The following is a 14,020-nucleotide window of genomic DNA, read 5'->3' as shown; positions in this document are numbered from 1 at the left end:
TTCTGCCCTTGAACAAGGCAGTTAATCCACCATTCCTAGGCCGTCATTGAAAATAAGAATGTGTTCTTAACTGACTTGCCTAGTTAAATAAAGGTTTAAAAAAAAAAAAAATCCCAAATCGGCATCTAAAAATACCGATTTCCGATTGTTATAAAAACTTGAAATCGGCCCTAATTAATCGGCCATTCCAATTAATCGGTCGACCTCTAGTATTAACGGCTTGTAGTCCTTTCTATACAATTTAGTTTTTATAATATGAGAAAGTAATTTTGATTAATCTACTAAGAAACAAACTGAGCATGGTTTACTTGTATCATTACCTGGTCCTGTGTGGTCCAGTTAGGAGGAGCGTGGCACAAGCAATGCCAAGGTTGTGGGTTTAGTTCCTGCAGGGATCACATGGGCTGACTATACCAAACATTAGGAACATCTTCCTAATATTAAGTTGCATCCCCCCACCCTGCCCTGTTGCCCTCAGAACAGGGATGCTGGCCCATGTTGACTATAATGCTTCCCACAGTTGTGTCAAGTTGGCTAGATGTCCTTCGGTTGGTAGACCATTCTTGATACACATGGGAAACTGTTGAACGTGAAAAACACAGAAGCGTTGCATTTCTTGACACAAATCGGTGCCATACCCCGTTCAAAGGCACTTCAATATTTTGTCTTACCCATTCCCCCTCTGAATGGCACACATACACAATGCATGTCTCAAGGCTTAAAAATCCTACTTTAACCGGTCTCCTTCTCTTCATCTAGACTGATTTTTGAAGTGGATTTTATCAGGTGACATCAATAAGGGATCATAGCTTTCACCTGGTCGGTCAATCATGGAAAGAGCAGGTGTTCTTAATGTTTTGTATACTCAGTGTATGTGTGTGCTCGCAGTACTGTAAGTCACTTTGTAAAAAAGTGTGTCCTAAGTGGTATATAATAATATAGACACATATCCCCATTTAAAATGAGTAAACCATCTAAAGAGACATGAGGGAGTCTTTTTGCTTTTGAGACAAAATTAGAGGTGTAACATCCAATGGCCTAGTGAATCAGGGGTGGCGTACCAGGCCAAGGATGCAACTAGTTATGTCCTCTGACTTAGGGTCATAACTCAGCCAAGTAGGTTTGGTTTTCTATGGAAAATGCTAAATCTGACATGCTCAAATTCTGTAAGTAAGACTTGGTTGCTGTAGCCCAGGGTTAATCTGACTTGAATAAAAAAGACAGCCAGCACTTGCAAATAAATTGTATATTTGAGTTATTGACGTAAGCCGTCAGTCTGACGGCTGAGTATGATGAATTTTTTAAATACTTAATTTTCAAGTGCTGGTCATTTTTCAATCAAGTTGTCTTTCTATGGATCATTAGGATTAGGACCATTGTGCTTCTTGACTCAAAAATATCTGTCTAAAATCAAATACTTTGTCAGATATTTCCAGACCCCAAAAGTGGTGAAATGTCAAGACTGGTCCACATCCCACATCATCTTGTGATATGCCTCAACCCTAAATAAATGGGAAATAGCACGGTCTAATTTCCTATTTCATGGGGTCTTTCTATACACTGGTGATGCTTGTATTGTTTGTACAGTATAGGATATGTTATCCTGGTGGAACCAGCTTGATAGCTGCGTTCAGCATTCTAATCCACTTGGTGAACGTAGCCATCAGGCTGGTTCCACCAGGCTGATGATATACAGTACCAGTCAAAAGGTTGGACACACCTATTCATTCAAGGGTTTTTCTTTTTTTACACTTTTCTACATTGTATAATAATAGTGAAGGCATCAACACTATGAAATAACACATATGGAATCATGTAGTAACCAAATAAAGTGTTAAACAAATCAAAATATATTTGAGATTTGAGATTGTTAAAAGTAGCCACCCTTTGCCTTGACCACAGCTTTGCACACTCTTGGCATTCTATCAACCAGCTTCACCTTGGAAGGTTTTTCCAACAGTCTTGATGGAGTTCCCACAAGTACAGAGCACTTGCGGGCTGCTTTTCCTTCACTCTGCGGTCCAACTCATCCCAAACCATCTCAATTGGGTTGCGGTTGGGTGATTGTGGAGGCCAGGTCATCTGATGCAACACTCCATCACTCTTGTTCTTGGTCAAATTGCCCTTACACAGTCTGGAGGTGTGTTTTGGGGTCCTAGTCCGGTTGAAAAACAAATTATAGTCCCACTAAGCGCAAATCAGATGGGATGACATATCGCTGCAGAATACTGTTGTAGCCATGCGGGTTAAGTGTGCCTTGAATTCTAAATAAATCACCAACAGTGTCACCAGCAAAGCACCCCCACACCATCACACCACCTCCTCCATGCTTCACGGTGGGAACCACACATGCGGAGATCATCCGTTCACCTACTCTGTCTCTCACAAAGACACGGCGGTTGGAACCAACAGTCTCAAATTTGTGGTTTCTTAGCAGCAATTCGACCATGAAGGCCTGATTTCACGCAGTCTCTTCTGAACAGTTGATGTTGAGAAGTGTCTGTTACTTGAACTCTGTGAAGCATTTTTTGGGGCTGCAATCTGAGGTGCAGTTAACTCTAATGAATGTATCCTCTGCAGCAGAGGTAACTCTGGGTCTTCCTTTCCTGTGGCGGTCCTCATGAGAGCCAGAGTCATCATAGCTCTTGATGGTTTTTGCGATCGCACTTGAAGAAACTTTCAACGTTTTTTGACATTTTCCGGATTGACTGACCTTCATGTCTTAAAGTAATGATGGACTGTAATTTCTCTTTGCTTATTTGAGCTGTTCTTGCTATAATATGGACTTAGCCCTATTTGATAAAAGACCATCTTTTGTATACCACCCCTACCTTGTCACAACACAACTGATTGGCTCAAATGCATTAGGAAAGAAATTCCACCAGTTAACTTTTAACAAGGCACACCTGTTTATTGAAATGCAGTCACGGTGACTACCTCATGAAGCTGGACAAGAGAATGCCAAGAGTGTACAAAGCTGTCATCAAGGCAAAGGGTGGCTACTTTAAATAATATAAAATATATTTTGATTTGTATAACACTTTTTTGGTTACTACTTGATTCTATGTGTGCCATTTCGTAGTTTTGATGTCTTCACTATTATTCTACAACGTAGAAAATACTCAAAAATAAAGAAAAACCCTTGAATGAGTAGGTGTGTCCAAACTGTATATTATATAATATATTACTGTACTATGGTGGAGTATATACCCTGGTGATGTTTTATTGTATTGTGCTAGAATATGGAGTATTATAGTAGTATTAATATGTATGTATATTAGTATGTAGTATTCCTTGGTGATTGTATAGTTTTACAAGCTTTTATATGTGATAATAGAATCCAATAGTCTTTGGTGACCAGATGGTATGTTGATCGCAGTCCCTAACTGTGTGTGTGTGTGCTTGCTTGTGTGTCTGCGTGTTTGTGTGTCTGTGAGTCTTTGTGTGTGTGCTTGCCTGTGTGTGTCTGTGTGTGTGTATGTGTATCATCAGGCCCTACGGTACTGGAGGTGTTCAACACCCTGCTCAAGCACCTGCGGATGAGTGTAGACTTTGAGCTGGGTGAGAACTCCAGGCGGAACTCCGGCGCCAGCGTGTCCTCGTCCGGACGGGTCAAGGAGAGCGAGGAGCGCATTGTCCAGAATGCCATCATCCAGACAATCGGTTAGTTGCCCTAACATGCCCATTGCATTTGTTATTTTGGTTCCCCATTAGCTGTTAGTCATGACAGCTACTCTTCCTAGGGTCCACACAAAACATTCATATGCCCATTTAATTTTTTAATTTAACCTTTATTTCACTTTTTTTATTTTTTTTATTATACTAGGTAAGTCAGTTAAGAACAAATTCTTATTTACAATTGACGGCCTACCCCGGCCAAACCCTAACGACGCTGGGCCAATTGTGCGCCGCCCTATAAGACTCCCAATCACTGCCGGTTGTGATACAGCCTGGAATCGAACCAGGGTCTGTAGTGACACCTCTAGCACTGAGATACAGTGCCTTAGACAGCTGCGCCACTCAGGAGCAGCGGTCTAAGGTCTTTCATGGCATGCCCAATTTCATGTATCTGACTTAACACATTTCCTGTTGCGTCATGCTAGTGGCAGAGTCAGGATTTTGCGGAAGCAGCATGAGCCCATGGCCCCATCCTGACTGGTGTCAATGGTACAGGCTGGTGGCTGTGGTGTAATGATGTGGGGAATGATTTCCTAGCACATGTTAGGTCCCTTGATACCAACTGAGCAACATCAATGCCCCAAAGAATTCAGGCTATTCTGCAGGCCGAATTCGGGCTATTCTGGGGGGGGGGTCGAACTCGGTACTAGATTGGTGTACGTAATTATTATTATTTTTTCACCTTTATTTAACCAGGTAGGCAAGTTGAGAACAAGTTCTCATTTACAATTGCGGCCTGGCCAAGATAAAGCAAAGCAGTTCGACACATACAACAACACAGAGTTACACATGGAGTAAAACAAACATACAGTCAATAATACAGTAGAAAAATAAGTATATATACAATGTGAGCAAATGAGGTGAGATAAGGGAGGTAAAGGCAAAAAAAGGCCATGGTGGCGAAGTAAATACAATATAGCAGGTAAAACACTTAAATGGTAGATTTGGTAGATTTGCAGTGGAAGAAAGTGCAAGTAGCAATAGAAATAATGGGGTGCAAAGGAACAAAATAAATAAATAAATAAATACAATAGGGGAGGAGGTAGTTGTTTGGGCTAAATTATAATTGGGCTATGTACAGGTGAAGTAATCTGCTCTGACAGCTGGTGCTTAAAGCTATTGAGGGAGATAAGTGTTTCCAGTTTCAGAGATTTTTGTAGTTCGTTCCAGTCATTGGCAGCAGAGAACTGGAAGGAGAGGCGGCCGAAGGAGGAATTGGCTTTGGGGGTGACCAGAGAGATATACATGCTGGAGCGTGTGCTACAGGTGGGTGCTGCTATGATGACCAGCGAGCTGAGATAAGGGGGGACTTTACCTAGCAGGGTCTTGTAGATGACCTGGAGCCAGTGGGTTTGGCGACGGGTATGAAGCGAGGGCCAGCCAACGAGAGCATACAGGTCGCAGTAGTGGGTAGTATATGGGGCTTTGGTGACAAAACGGATGGCACTGTGATAGACTGCATCCAATTTATTGAGTAGGGTATTGAGGCTATTTTGTAAATGACATCGCTGAAGTCGAAGATCGGTAGGATGGTCAGTTTTACAAGGGTATGTTTGGCAGCATGAGTGAAGGATGCTTTGTTGCGAAATAGGAGGCCAATTCTAGATTTAACTTTGGATTGGAGATGATTGATGTGAGTCTGGAAGGAGAGTTTACAGTCTAACCAGACACCTAGGTATTTGTAGTTGTCAACATATTCTAAGTCAAACCGTCCAGAGTAGTGATGCTGGACGGGCGGGCAGGTGCAGGCAGCGATCGGTTGAAGAGCATGCATTTAGTTTTACTTGTATTTAAGAACAGTTGGAGGCCACGGAAGGAGAGTTGTATGGCATTGAAGCTCGTCTGGAGGGTTGTTAACACAATGTCCAAAGAAGGGCCAGAAGTATACAGAATGGTGTTGTCCACGTAGAGGTGGATCAGAGACTCACCAGCAGCAAGAGCGACATCATTGATGTATACAGAGAAGAGAGTCGGCCCAGGAATTGAACCCTGTGGAACCCCCATAGAGACTGCCAGAGGTCCGGACAACAGGCCCTCCGATTTGACATACTGAACTCTATCAGAGAAGTAGTTGGTGAACCAGGCGAGGCAATCATTTGAGAAACCAAGGCTATTGAGTCTGCCGATGAGGATGTGGTGATTGACAGAGTCGAAAGCCTTGGCCAGGTCAATGAATACGGTTGCACAGTATTGTTTCTTATCGATGGTGGTTAACATATCATTTAGGACCTTGAGCGTGGCTGAGGTGCACCCATGACCAGCTCTGAAACCAGATTGTATAGCGGAGAAGGTGCGGTGGGATTCGAAATGGTAGGTAATCTGTTTGTTGACTTGCTTTCGAAGACCTTAGAAAGGCAGGGTAGGATATATATAGGTCTGTAGCAGTTAGTGTCAAGAGTGTCCGCCCTTTGAAGAGGGGGAAGACTGCAGCTGCTTTCCAATCTTTGGGAATCTCAGACGACACGAAAGAGAGGTTGAACAGGCTAGTAATAGGGGTTGCAACAATTTTGGCAGATAATTTAGAACGAAAGGGTCCAGATTGTCTAGCCCGGCTGATTTGTAGGGGTCCAGATTTCGCAGCTCTTTCAGAACATCAGCTGACTGGATTTGGGAGAATGAGAAATGGGGAAGGCTTGGGCGAGTTGCTGTGGGGGGGTGCAGTGCTGTTGACTTTACAGTGTCCAATAACTTTTTTGAGTTTGTGTTGCAGGAAGCAAATTTCTGCTTGAAAAAGCTAGCCTTGGCTTTTCTAACTGCCTGTGTATATTGGTTTCTAACTTCACTGAAAAGTTTCATATCACGGGGGCTGTTCGATGCTAATGCAGAACGCCACAAGATGTTTTTGTGTTCGTTAAGGTCAGTCAGGTCTGGAGAGAACCAAGGGCTATATCTGTTCCTGGTTCTAAATTTCTTGAATGGGGCATGCTTTAAAAAAAATAACCAGGCATCCTCTACTGACGGGATGAGGTCAATATCCTTCCAGGATACCCGGGCCAGGTCGATTAGAAAGGCCTGCTCGCAGAAGTGTTTCAGGGAGCGTTATACAAGGATGAGTGGAGGTCGTTTGACCGCTGACCCATTACGGATGCAGGCAATGAGGCAGTGATCGCTGAGATCTTGGTTGAAAACAGCAGAGGTGTATTTAGAGGGCAAGTTGGTTAGGATGATATCTATGAGGGTGCCCGTGTTTACGGCTTTGGGGTGGTACCTGGTAGGTTCATTGATAATTTGTGTGAGATTGAGGGCATCAAGCTTAGATTGTAGGATGTCTGGGGTTTTAAGCATGTCCCAGTTTAGGTCACCTAGCAGCACGAGCTCTGAAGATAGATGGGGGGCAATCAGTTCACATATGGTGTCCAGGGCACAGCTGGGGGCAGAGGGTGGTCTATAGCAGGCGGCAACGGTGAGAGACTTGTTTTTAGAGAGGTGGAAGTTCAAATTGTTTGGGTACAGACCTGGATAGTTGGACAGAACTCTGCAGGCTATATCTGCAGTAGATTGCAACACCGCCCCCTTTGGCTGTTCTATCTTGTCTGAAAATGTTGTAGTTAAGGATGGAGATTTCAGAGTTATTGGTGGTCTTCTAAGCCAGGATTCAGACACGGCTAGGACATCCTACATTGGTCGTGTAGGATGTCCGGAACAGTGAGTAAAAGGAGCAGGTTTCTGGGGGCGATAAAATAGCTTCAAGGTATAATGTGCAGACAAAGGTATGGTAGGATGTGAATACAGTGGAGGTAAACCTAGACATTGAGTGATGATGAAAGAGATATTGTCTCTAGAAACATCATTGAAAGCAGGTGATGTCATTGCATGTGTGGGTGGTGGAACTGAAAGGTTGGTTAAGGTATAATGAGCAGGGCTAGAGGCGCTACAGTGAAATAAGCCAATAAACACTAACCAGAACAGCAATGGACAAGGCATAATGACGTTAAGGAGAGGCATGCTTAGCCGAGTGATCATAAGAGTCCAGTGAGTAGTGAGGTTGGTTGGGGTCACGGCGATTCAGACAGCTAGCCGGGCCATGGGTAGCAAGCTGGCAGAAGATGAACTGTTTTTAGCCACCTCGTGCGTATCCGTCGGTAGATTAGTGGGGTTCCGTGTGGTAGAGGGGACCAATCCAATTGGCAAAATAGTTATAGTTATAGTGGCCCAAGAAAATTGTCCGATAGACCTATTCAGATAGCAGCCGATAAGACAGCTAACGATTAGAGGGCCGCAGATGGGCGTTCAGGTTGCGTCGCGACGGAGGGGCCAGTTGGATAACTCCCTCGGGCAGATAACGTCGGTAGTCCTGTAGTGAAGGCCCGGTGGGGCTCCGCATCGGCAGTTAAATGGGTCCGGATAGGTGATTGAAAAAAATATATAAAAAAGATATGCGAAGAAAATATGTAAATATATACACTGCTCAAAAAAATAAAGGGAACACTTAAACAACACAATGTAACTCCAAGTCAATCACACTTCTGTGAAATCAAACTGTCCACTTAGGAAGCAACACTGATTGACAATAAATTCCACATGCTGTTGTGCAAATGGAATAGACAACAGGTGGAAATTATAGGCAATTAGCAAGACACCCCCAATAAAGGAGTGGTTCTGCAGGTGGTGACCACAGACCACTTCTCAGTTCCTATGCTTCCTGGCTGATGTTTTGGTCACTTTTGAATGCTGGCGGTGCTTTCACTCTAGTGGTAGCATGAGACGGAGTCTACAACCCACACAAGTGGCTCAGGTAGTGCAGCTCATCCAGGATGGCACATCAATGCGAGCTGTGGCAAGAAGGTTTGCTGTGTCTCTGTCAGCGTAGTGTCCAGAGCATGGAGGCGCTACAAGGAGACAGGCCAGTATATCAGGAGATGTGGAGGAGGCCGTAGGAGGGCAACAACCCAGCAGCAGGACCGCTACCTCCGCCTTTGTGCAAGGAGGAGCAGGAGGAGCACTGCCAGAGCCCTGCAAAATGACCTCCAGCAGGCCACAAATGTGAATGTGTCTGCTCAAACAGTCAGAAATAGACTCCATGAGGGTGGTATGAGGGCCCGACGTCCACAGGTGGGGGTTGTGCTTACAGCCCAACACCGTGCAGGACATTTGGCGTTTGGCATTTGCCAGAGAACACCAAGATTGGCAAATTCGCCACTGGCGCCCAGTGCTCTTCACAGATGAAAGCAGGTTCACACTGAGCACATGTGACAGAGTCTGGAGACGCCGTGGAGAACGTTCTGCTGCCTGCAACATCCTCCAGCATGACCGGTTTGGCGGTGGGTCAGTCATGTTGTGGGGTGGCATTTCTTTGGGGGGCCGCACGCCCCTCCATGTGCTCGCCAGAGGTAGCCTGACTGCCATTGGGTACCGAAATGAGATCCTCAGACCCCTTGTGAGACCATATGCTGGTGCGGTTGGCCCTGGGTTCCTCCTAATGCAAGACAATGCTAGACCTCATGTGGCTGGAGTGTGTCAGCAGTTCCTGCAAGAGGAAGGCATTGATGCTATGGACTGGCCCGCCCGTTCCCCAGACCTGAATCCAATTGAGCACATCTGGGACATCATGTCTCGCTCCATCCACTAACATCACGTTGCACCACAGAATGTCCAGGAGTTGGCGGATGCTTTAGTCCAGGTCTGGGAGGAGATCCCTCAGGAGACCATCCGCCACCTCATCAGGAGCATGCCCAGGCGTTGTAGGGAGGTCATACAGGCACGTGGAGGCTACACACACTACTGAGCCTCATTTTGACTTGTTTTAAGGACATTACATCAACGTTGGATCAGCCTGTAGTGTGGTTTTCCACTTTCATTTTGAGTGTGACTCCAAATCCAGACCTCCATGGGTTGATAAATTGGATTTCCATTGATTATTTTTGTGTGATTTTGTTGTCAGCACATTCAACTATGTAAAGAAAAAAGTATTTAATAAGATTATTTCATTCATTCAGATCTAGGATGTGTTATTTTAGTGTTCCCTTTATTTTTTTGAGCAGTGTATATATACGGGACACGACAAGACGAGGACAAAGGACGTCTGACTGCTATGCCATCTTGGATGTAATTAACTGGCCACTGAGTGTATATTTCAAATAACACTATCAGTTTCATTAGTTTATGTTACTGTAGGCTATATGTTAAAACAAAATACCACAAACTCCAAAATTCTAATGTTCAATCAATTTTATTTGTGGAGTGCCTTTGTTACAACTATGAAACAAAAAGCATACAGTGCCTTCAGAAAGTATTCACAATCCTTGACTTTTTCCACATTTTGTTGTGTTACAAAGTGGGATTAAAATTGATTTTATTGTCTTTTTTGTCAACAATCCACACAAAATACTCTTTTGAAGTGGAAGAATTTTTTTTATTTTTTTAAAAAGTCGAAAAATGTGTTAAATATTCAAATCCCTGAGTGAATACATTTTAGAATCACCTTTAGCAGTGATTACAGCTGTGAGTCTTTTGGGGTAAAGGCGTCCACATGCTTCCCTTCCGAAACAACATTTTTTGACGTTTTTGTTCGTTTTGGTCTTCGGCAAGATTTTTTTCAGCTGTTCGTGCACATGCGTCTTTTTCTTGAGGCAAGATGAAATCGGTAGCTGAAGTCTGCACCCCTTCGTTGGTGATTGGTCAACCGTAGGGATTCTTCAATTAAGTGTTTGTTGTCATTCAGCGAGAGAAGACTCGTTTTCATGCACATTTTTTCACTTGAGAAATACTGCACCAAACAAATTAGAATTTGCGTGACTAACATCTCCTCTGCAAAAACATCAAAATTAATGATAAAATGTCTCAAGATGGACAAACAGTACTATTGCCATTTTTCAAGCAAAGGTCTTTTAAGGGTGTATGCTAGCACACTCGTTCGGTTCGCCTAGCCAAGTTTGGTAAGGCGAACCGAAGCATGCTGGCGTCTTAAGTCTCAAAGAGCTCGCCACACCTGGATTGTGCAAAATTTGGCCATTTATTCTTTTAAAAATTATTCAAGCTCTGTCAAATTGGTTGTTGATCTTTGCTAGACAACTATTTTCAGGTCATAGATTTTCAAGTAGATTTAAGTCATAACTGTAACTCGGCCACTCAGGAACATTCACTGCTTTCTTGGTAAGCAACTCCAGTGTAGATTTGGCCTTGTGTTTTAGGTTATTGTCCTGCTGAAAGGTGAACTAATCTCCCAGTGTCTGGTGGAAAGCAGACTAAACCAGGTTTTCCTCTAGGATTTTGCCTGTGCTTAGCTCTATTCTGTCTTTTTTTATCCTGAAAAACTCCCCAGTCCTTAATGATGACAAGCATAACCATAACATGATGCAGCAACCACCATGCTTGAAAATATTGAGAGTGGTACTCAGTAATGTAATGTATTGTATTGTATTGTATTTGCCCCAAACATAACATTTTGTATTCAGGACAAAAAGTGAATTGCTTTGCCACATTTTTGGCAGTATAACTTTAGCGCCTTGCTGCAATCAAGGATGCATTTTTTTGAATATTTTTATTCTGTAAAGGCTTTTTTTCACTCTGTCAATTAGGTTAGTATTGTGGAGTAACTACAATGGTGTTTAGCCATCTTCAGTTATTTCCCATCACAGTCATTGAACTTTGTAACTGTTTTAAAGTCACCATTGCCCTCACGGTGAAATCCCTGAGTGCTTTCCTTCCTCTTCGGCAATTGAGTTAGGAAAAGACGCCTGTATCTTTATTGTGACTGGATGTATTCAACAAGTAATTTAACTTCAGCATGCTCAAAGAGATATTCAATGTCTGATTTTTTTTAGTTGGCGTTCTTTGCGAGGCATTGGAAAACCTCTGTTTTTTTGTGGCTGAATCTGTGTTCGAAATTCACTGCTCGACTGAGGGACCTTACAGATAATTTTATGTGTCTGGTACAGAGATGAGGTAGTCATTCAAAAAAACATGTTAAACAGAGTCCATGCAACTTATTATATGACTTGTTAAGCAACTTTTTACTCCTGAACTTATTTAGGCTTGCCATAACAAAGGGGTTTAATATTTAGATTCGTTTCAGCTTTTCATTTTAATTCATTTGTTTAAAATAGTTACTCTTTTACATGACGGGGCATTGGGTGTAGGCCAGTGACAAAAAAATCTACATTTATTCCATTTAAAATTCAGGCTGTAACACCATTTTTGGGGGAAAAGTTAAGGGGTTTGAATACTTTCCAAAGGCACTGTATGTGTTGGAACACTGTAACAGCTTCTTCTTACAACGACAAAATTTACATTTACATTTAAGTCATTTAGCCGACGCTCTTATCCAGAGCGACTTACAAATTGGTGCATTCACCTTATGATATCCAGTGGAACAACCACTTTACAATAGTGCATCTAAATCTTTTAGGAGGGGGGGTTAGAAGGATTGCTTTATCCTATCCCAGGTATTCCTTAAAGAGGTGGGGTTTCAGGTGTCTCCGGAAGGTGGTGATTGACTCCGCTGTCCTGGCGTCGTGAGGGAGCTTGTTCCACCATTGGGGTGCCAGAGCAGCGAACAGTTTTGACTGGGCTGAGCGGGAACTGTGCTTCCTCAAAGGTAGGGAGGCGAGCAGGCCAGAGGTGGATGAACGCAGTGCCCTTGTTTGGGTGTAGGGCCTGATCAGAGCCTGAAGGTACGAAGGTGCCGTTCCCCTCACAGCTCCGTAGGCAAGCACCATGGTCTTGTAGCGGATGCGAGCTTCAACTGGAAGCCAGTGGAGATAGCGGAGGAGCGGGGTGACGTGAGAGAACTTGGGAAGGTTGAACACCAGACGGGCTGCGGCGTTCTGGATGAGTTGTAGGGGTTTAATGGCACAGGCAGAGAGCCCAGCCAACAGCGAGTTGCAGTAATCCAGACTCGAGATGACAAGTGCCTGGATTAGGACCTGCGCCGCTTCCTGTGTGAGGCAGGGTCGTACTCTGCGAATGTTGTAGAGCATGAACCTACAGGATCGGGTCACCGCCTTGATGTTAGTGGAGAACGACAGGGTGTTGTCCAGGATCACGCCAAGGTTCTTAGCACTCTGGGAGGAGGACACAATGGAGTTGTCAACCGTGATGGCGAGATCATGGAACGGGCAGTCCTTCCCCGGGAGGAAGAGCAGCTCCGTCTTGCCGAGGTTCAGCTTGAGGTGGTGATCCGTCATCCACACTGATATGTCTGCCAGACATGCAGAGATGCGATTCGCCACCTGGTTATCAGAAGGGGGAAAGGAGAAGATTAATTGTGTGTCGTCTGCATAGCAGTGATAGGAGAGACCATGTGAGGATATGACAGAGCCAAGTGACTTGGTGTATAGCGAGAATAGGAGAGGGCCTAGAACAGAGCCCTGGGGGACACCAGTGGTGAGAGCACGTGGTGCGGAGACAGATTCTCGCCACTCCACCTGGTAGGAGCGACCTGTCAGGTAGGACGCAATCCAAGCGTGGGCCGCGCCGGAGATGCCCAACTCGGAGAGGGTGGAGAGGAGGAGCTGATGGTTCACAGTATCAAAGGCAGCAGATAGGTCTAGAAGGATGAGAGCAGAGGAGAGAGAGTTAGCTTTAGCAGTGCGGAGAGCCTCCGTGACACAGAGAAGAGCAGTCTCAGTTGAATGCCCAGTCTTCAAACCTGACTGATTAGGATCAAGAAGGTCATTCTGAGAGAGATAGCAGGAGAGCTGGCCAAGGACGGCACGTTCAAGAGTTTTGGAGAGAAAAGAAAGAAGGGATACTGGTCTGTAGTTGTTGACATCGGAGGGATCGAGTGTAGGTTTTTTCAGAAGTGGTGCAACTCTCGCTCTCTTGAAGACGGAAGGGACGTAGCCAGCGGTCAAGGATGAGTTGATGAGTGAGGTGAGGTAGGGGAGAAGGTCTCCGGAGATGGTCTGGAGAAGAGAGGAGGGGATAGGGTCAAGTGGGCAGGTTGTTGGGCGGCCGGCCGTCACAAGACGCGAGATTTCATCTGGAGAGAGAGGGGAGAAAGAGGTCAAAGCACAGGGTAAGGCAGTGTGATCAGGACCAGCGGTGTCGTTTGACTTAGCAAACGAGGATCGGATATCGTCAACCTTCTTTTCAAAATGGTTGACGAAGTCATCCGCAGAGAGGGAGGAAGGGGAGGAGGATTCAGGAGGGAGGAGAAGGTAGCAAAGAGCTTCCTAGGGTTAGAGGCAGATGCTTGGAATTTAGAGTGGTAGAAAGTGGCTTTAGCAGCAGAGACAGAAGAGGAGAATGTAGAGAGGAGGGAGTGAAAGGATGCCAGGTCCGCAGGGAGGCGAGTTTTCCTCCATTTCCACTCGGCTGCCCGGAGCCCTGTTCTGTGAGCTCGCAGTGAGTCGTCGAGCCACGGAGCAGGAGGGGAGGACCGAGCCGGCCTGGAGGATAG

The 14,020-nt window shown here is 44.8% G+C and overlaps 1 protein-coding gene across 4 annotated transcripts in view; it reads left to right on the top strand.

The window, feature by feature from the left end:
- efr3a (EFR3 homolog A (S. cerevisiae)) overlaps positions 1 to 14,020 on the top strand; it is a 243,809-nt gene that overhangs the window by 147,093 nt on the left and 82,696 nt on the right. For all 4 annotated transcript variants that reach the window (XM_029703945.1, XM_029703942.1, XM_029703944.1 and 1 more), the window contains one exon: positions 3,493 to 3,663. In XM_029703945.1, the coding sequence (XP_029559805.1) occupies positions 3,493 to 3,663 (171 nt within the window). The remainder of the gene's footprint in view (positions 1 to 3,492; positions 3,664 to 14,020) is intronic.

This window comes from Salmo trutta, chromosome 21 (genome assembly GCF_901001165.1).
Source record: "Salmo trutta chromosome 21, fSalTru1.1, whole genome shotgun sequence".
In the NCBI taxonomy this organism is placed as follows: Eukaryota; Metazoa; Chordata; class Actinopteri; order Salmoniformes; family Salmonidae; genus Salmo; species Salmo trutta.
Note: the sequence above shows the minus strand (reverse complement) of the source record. Positions and strands in the feature narration are given on the sequence as shown.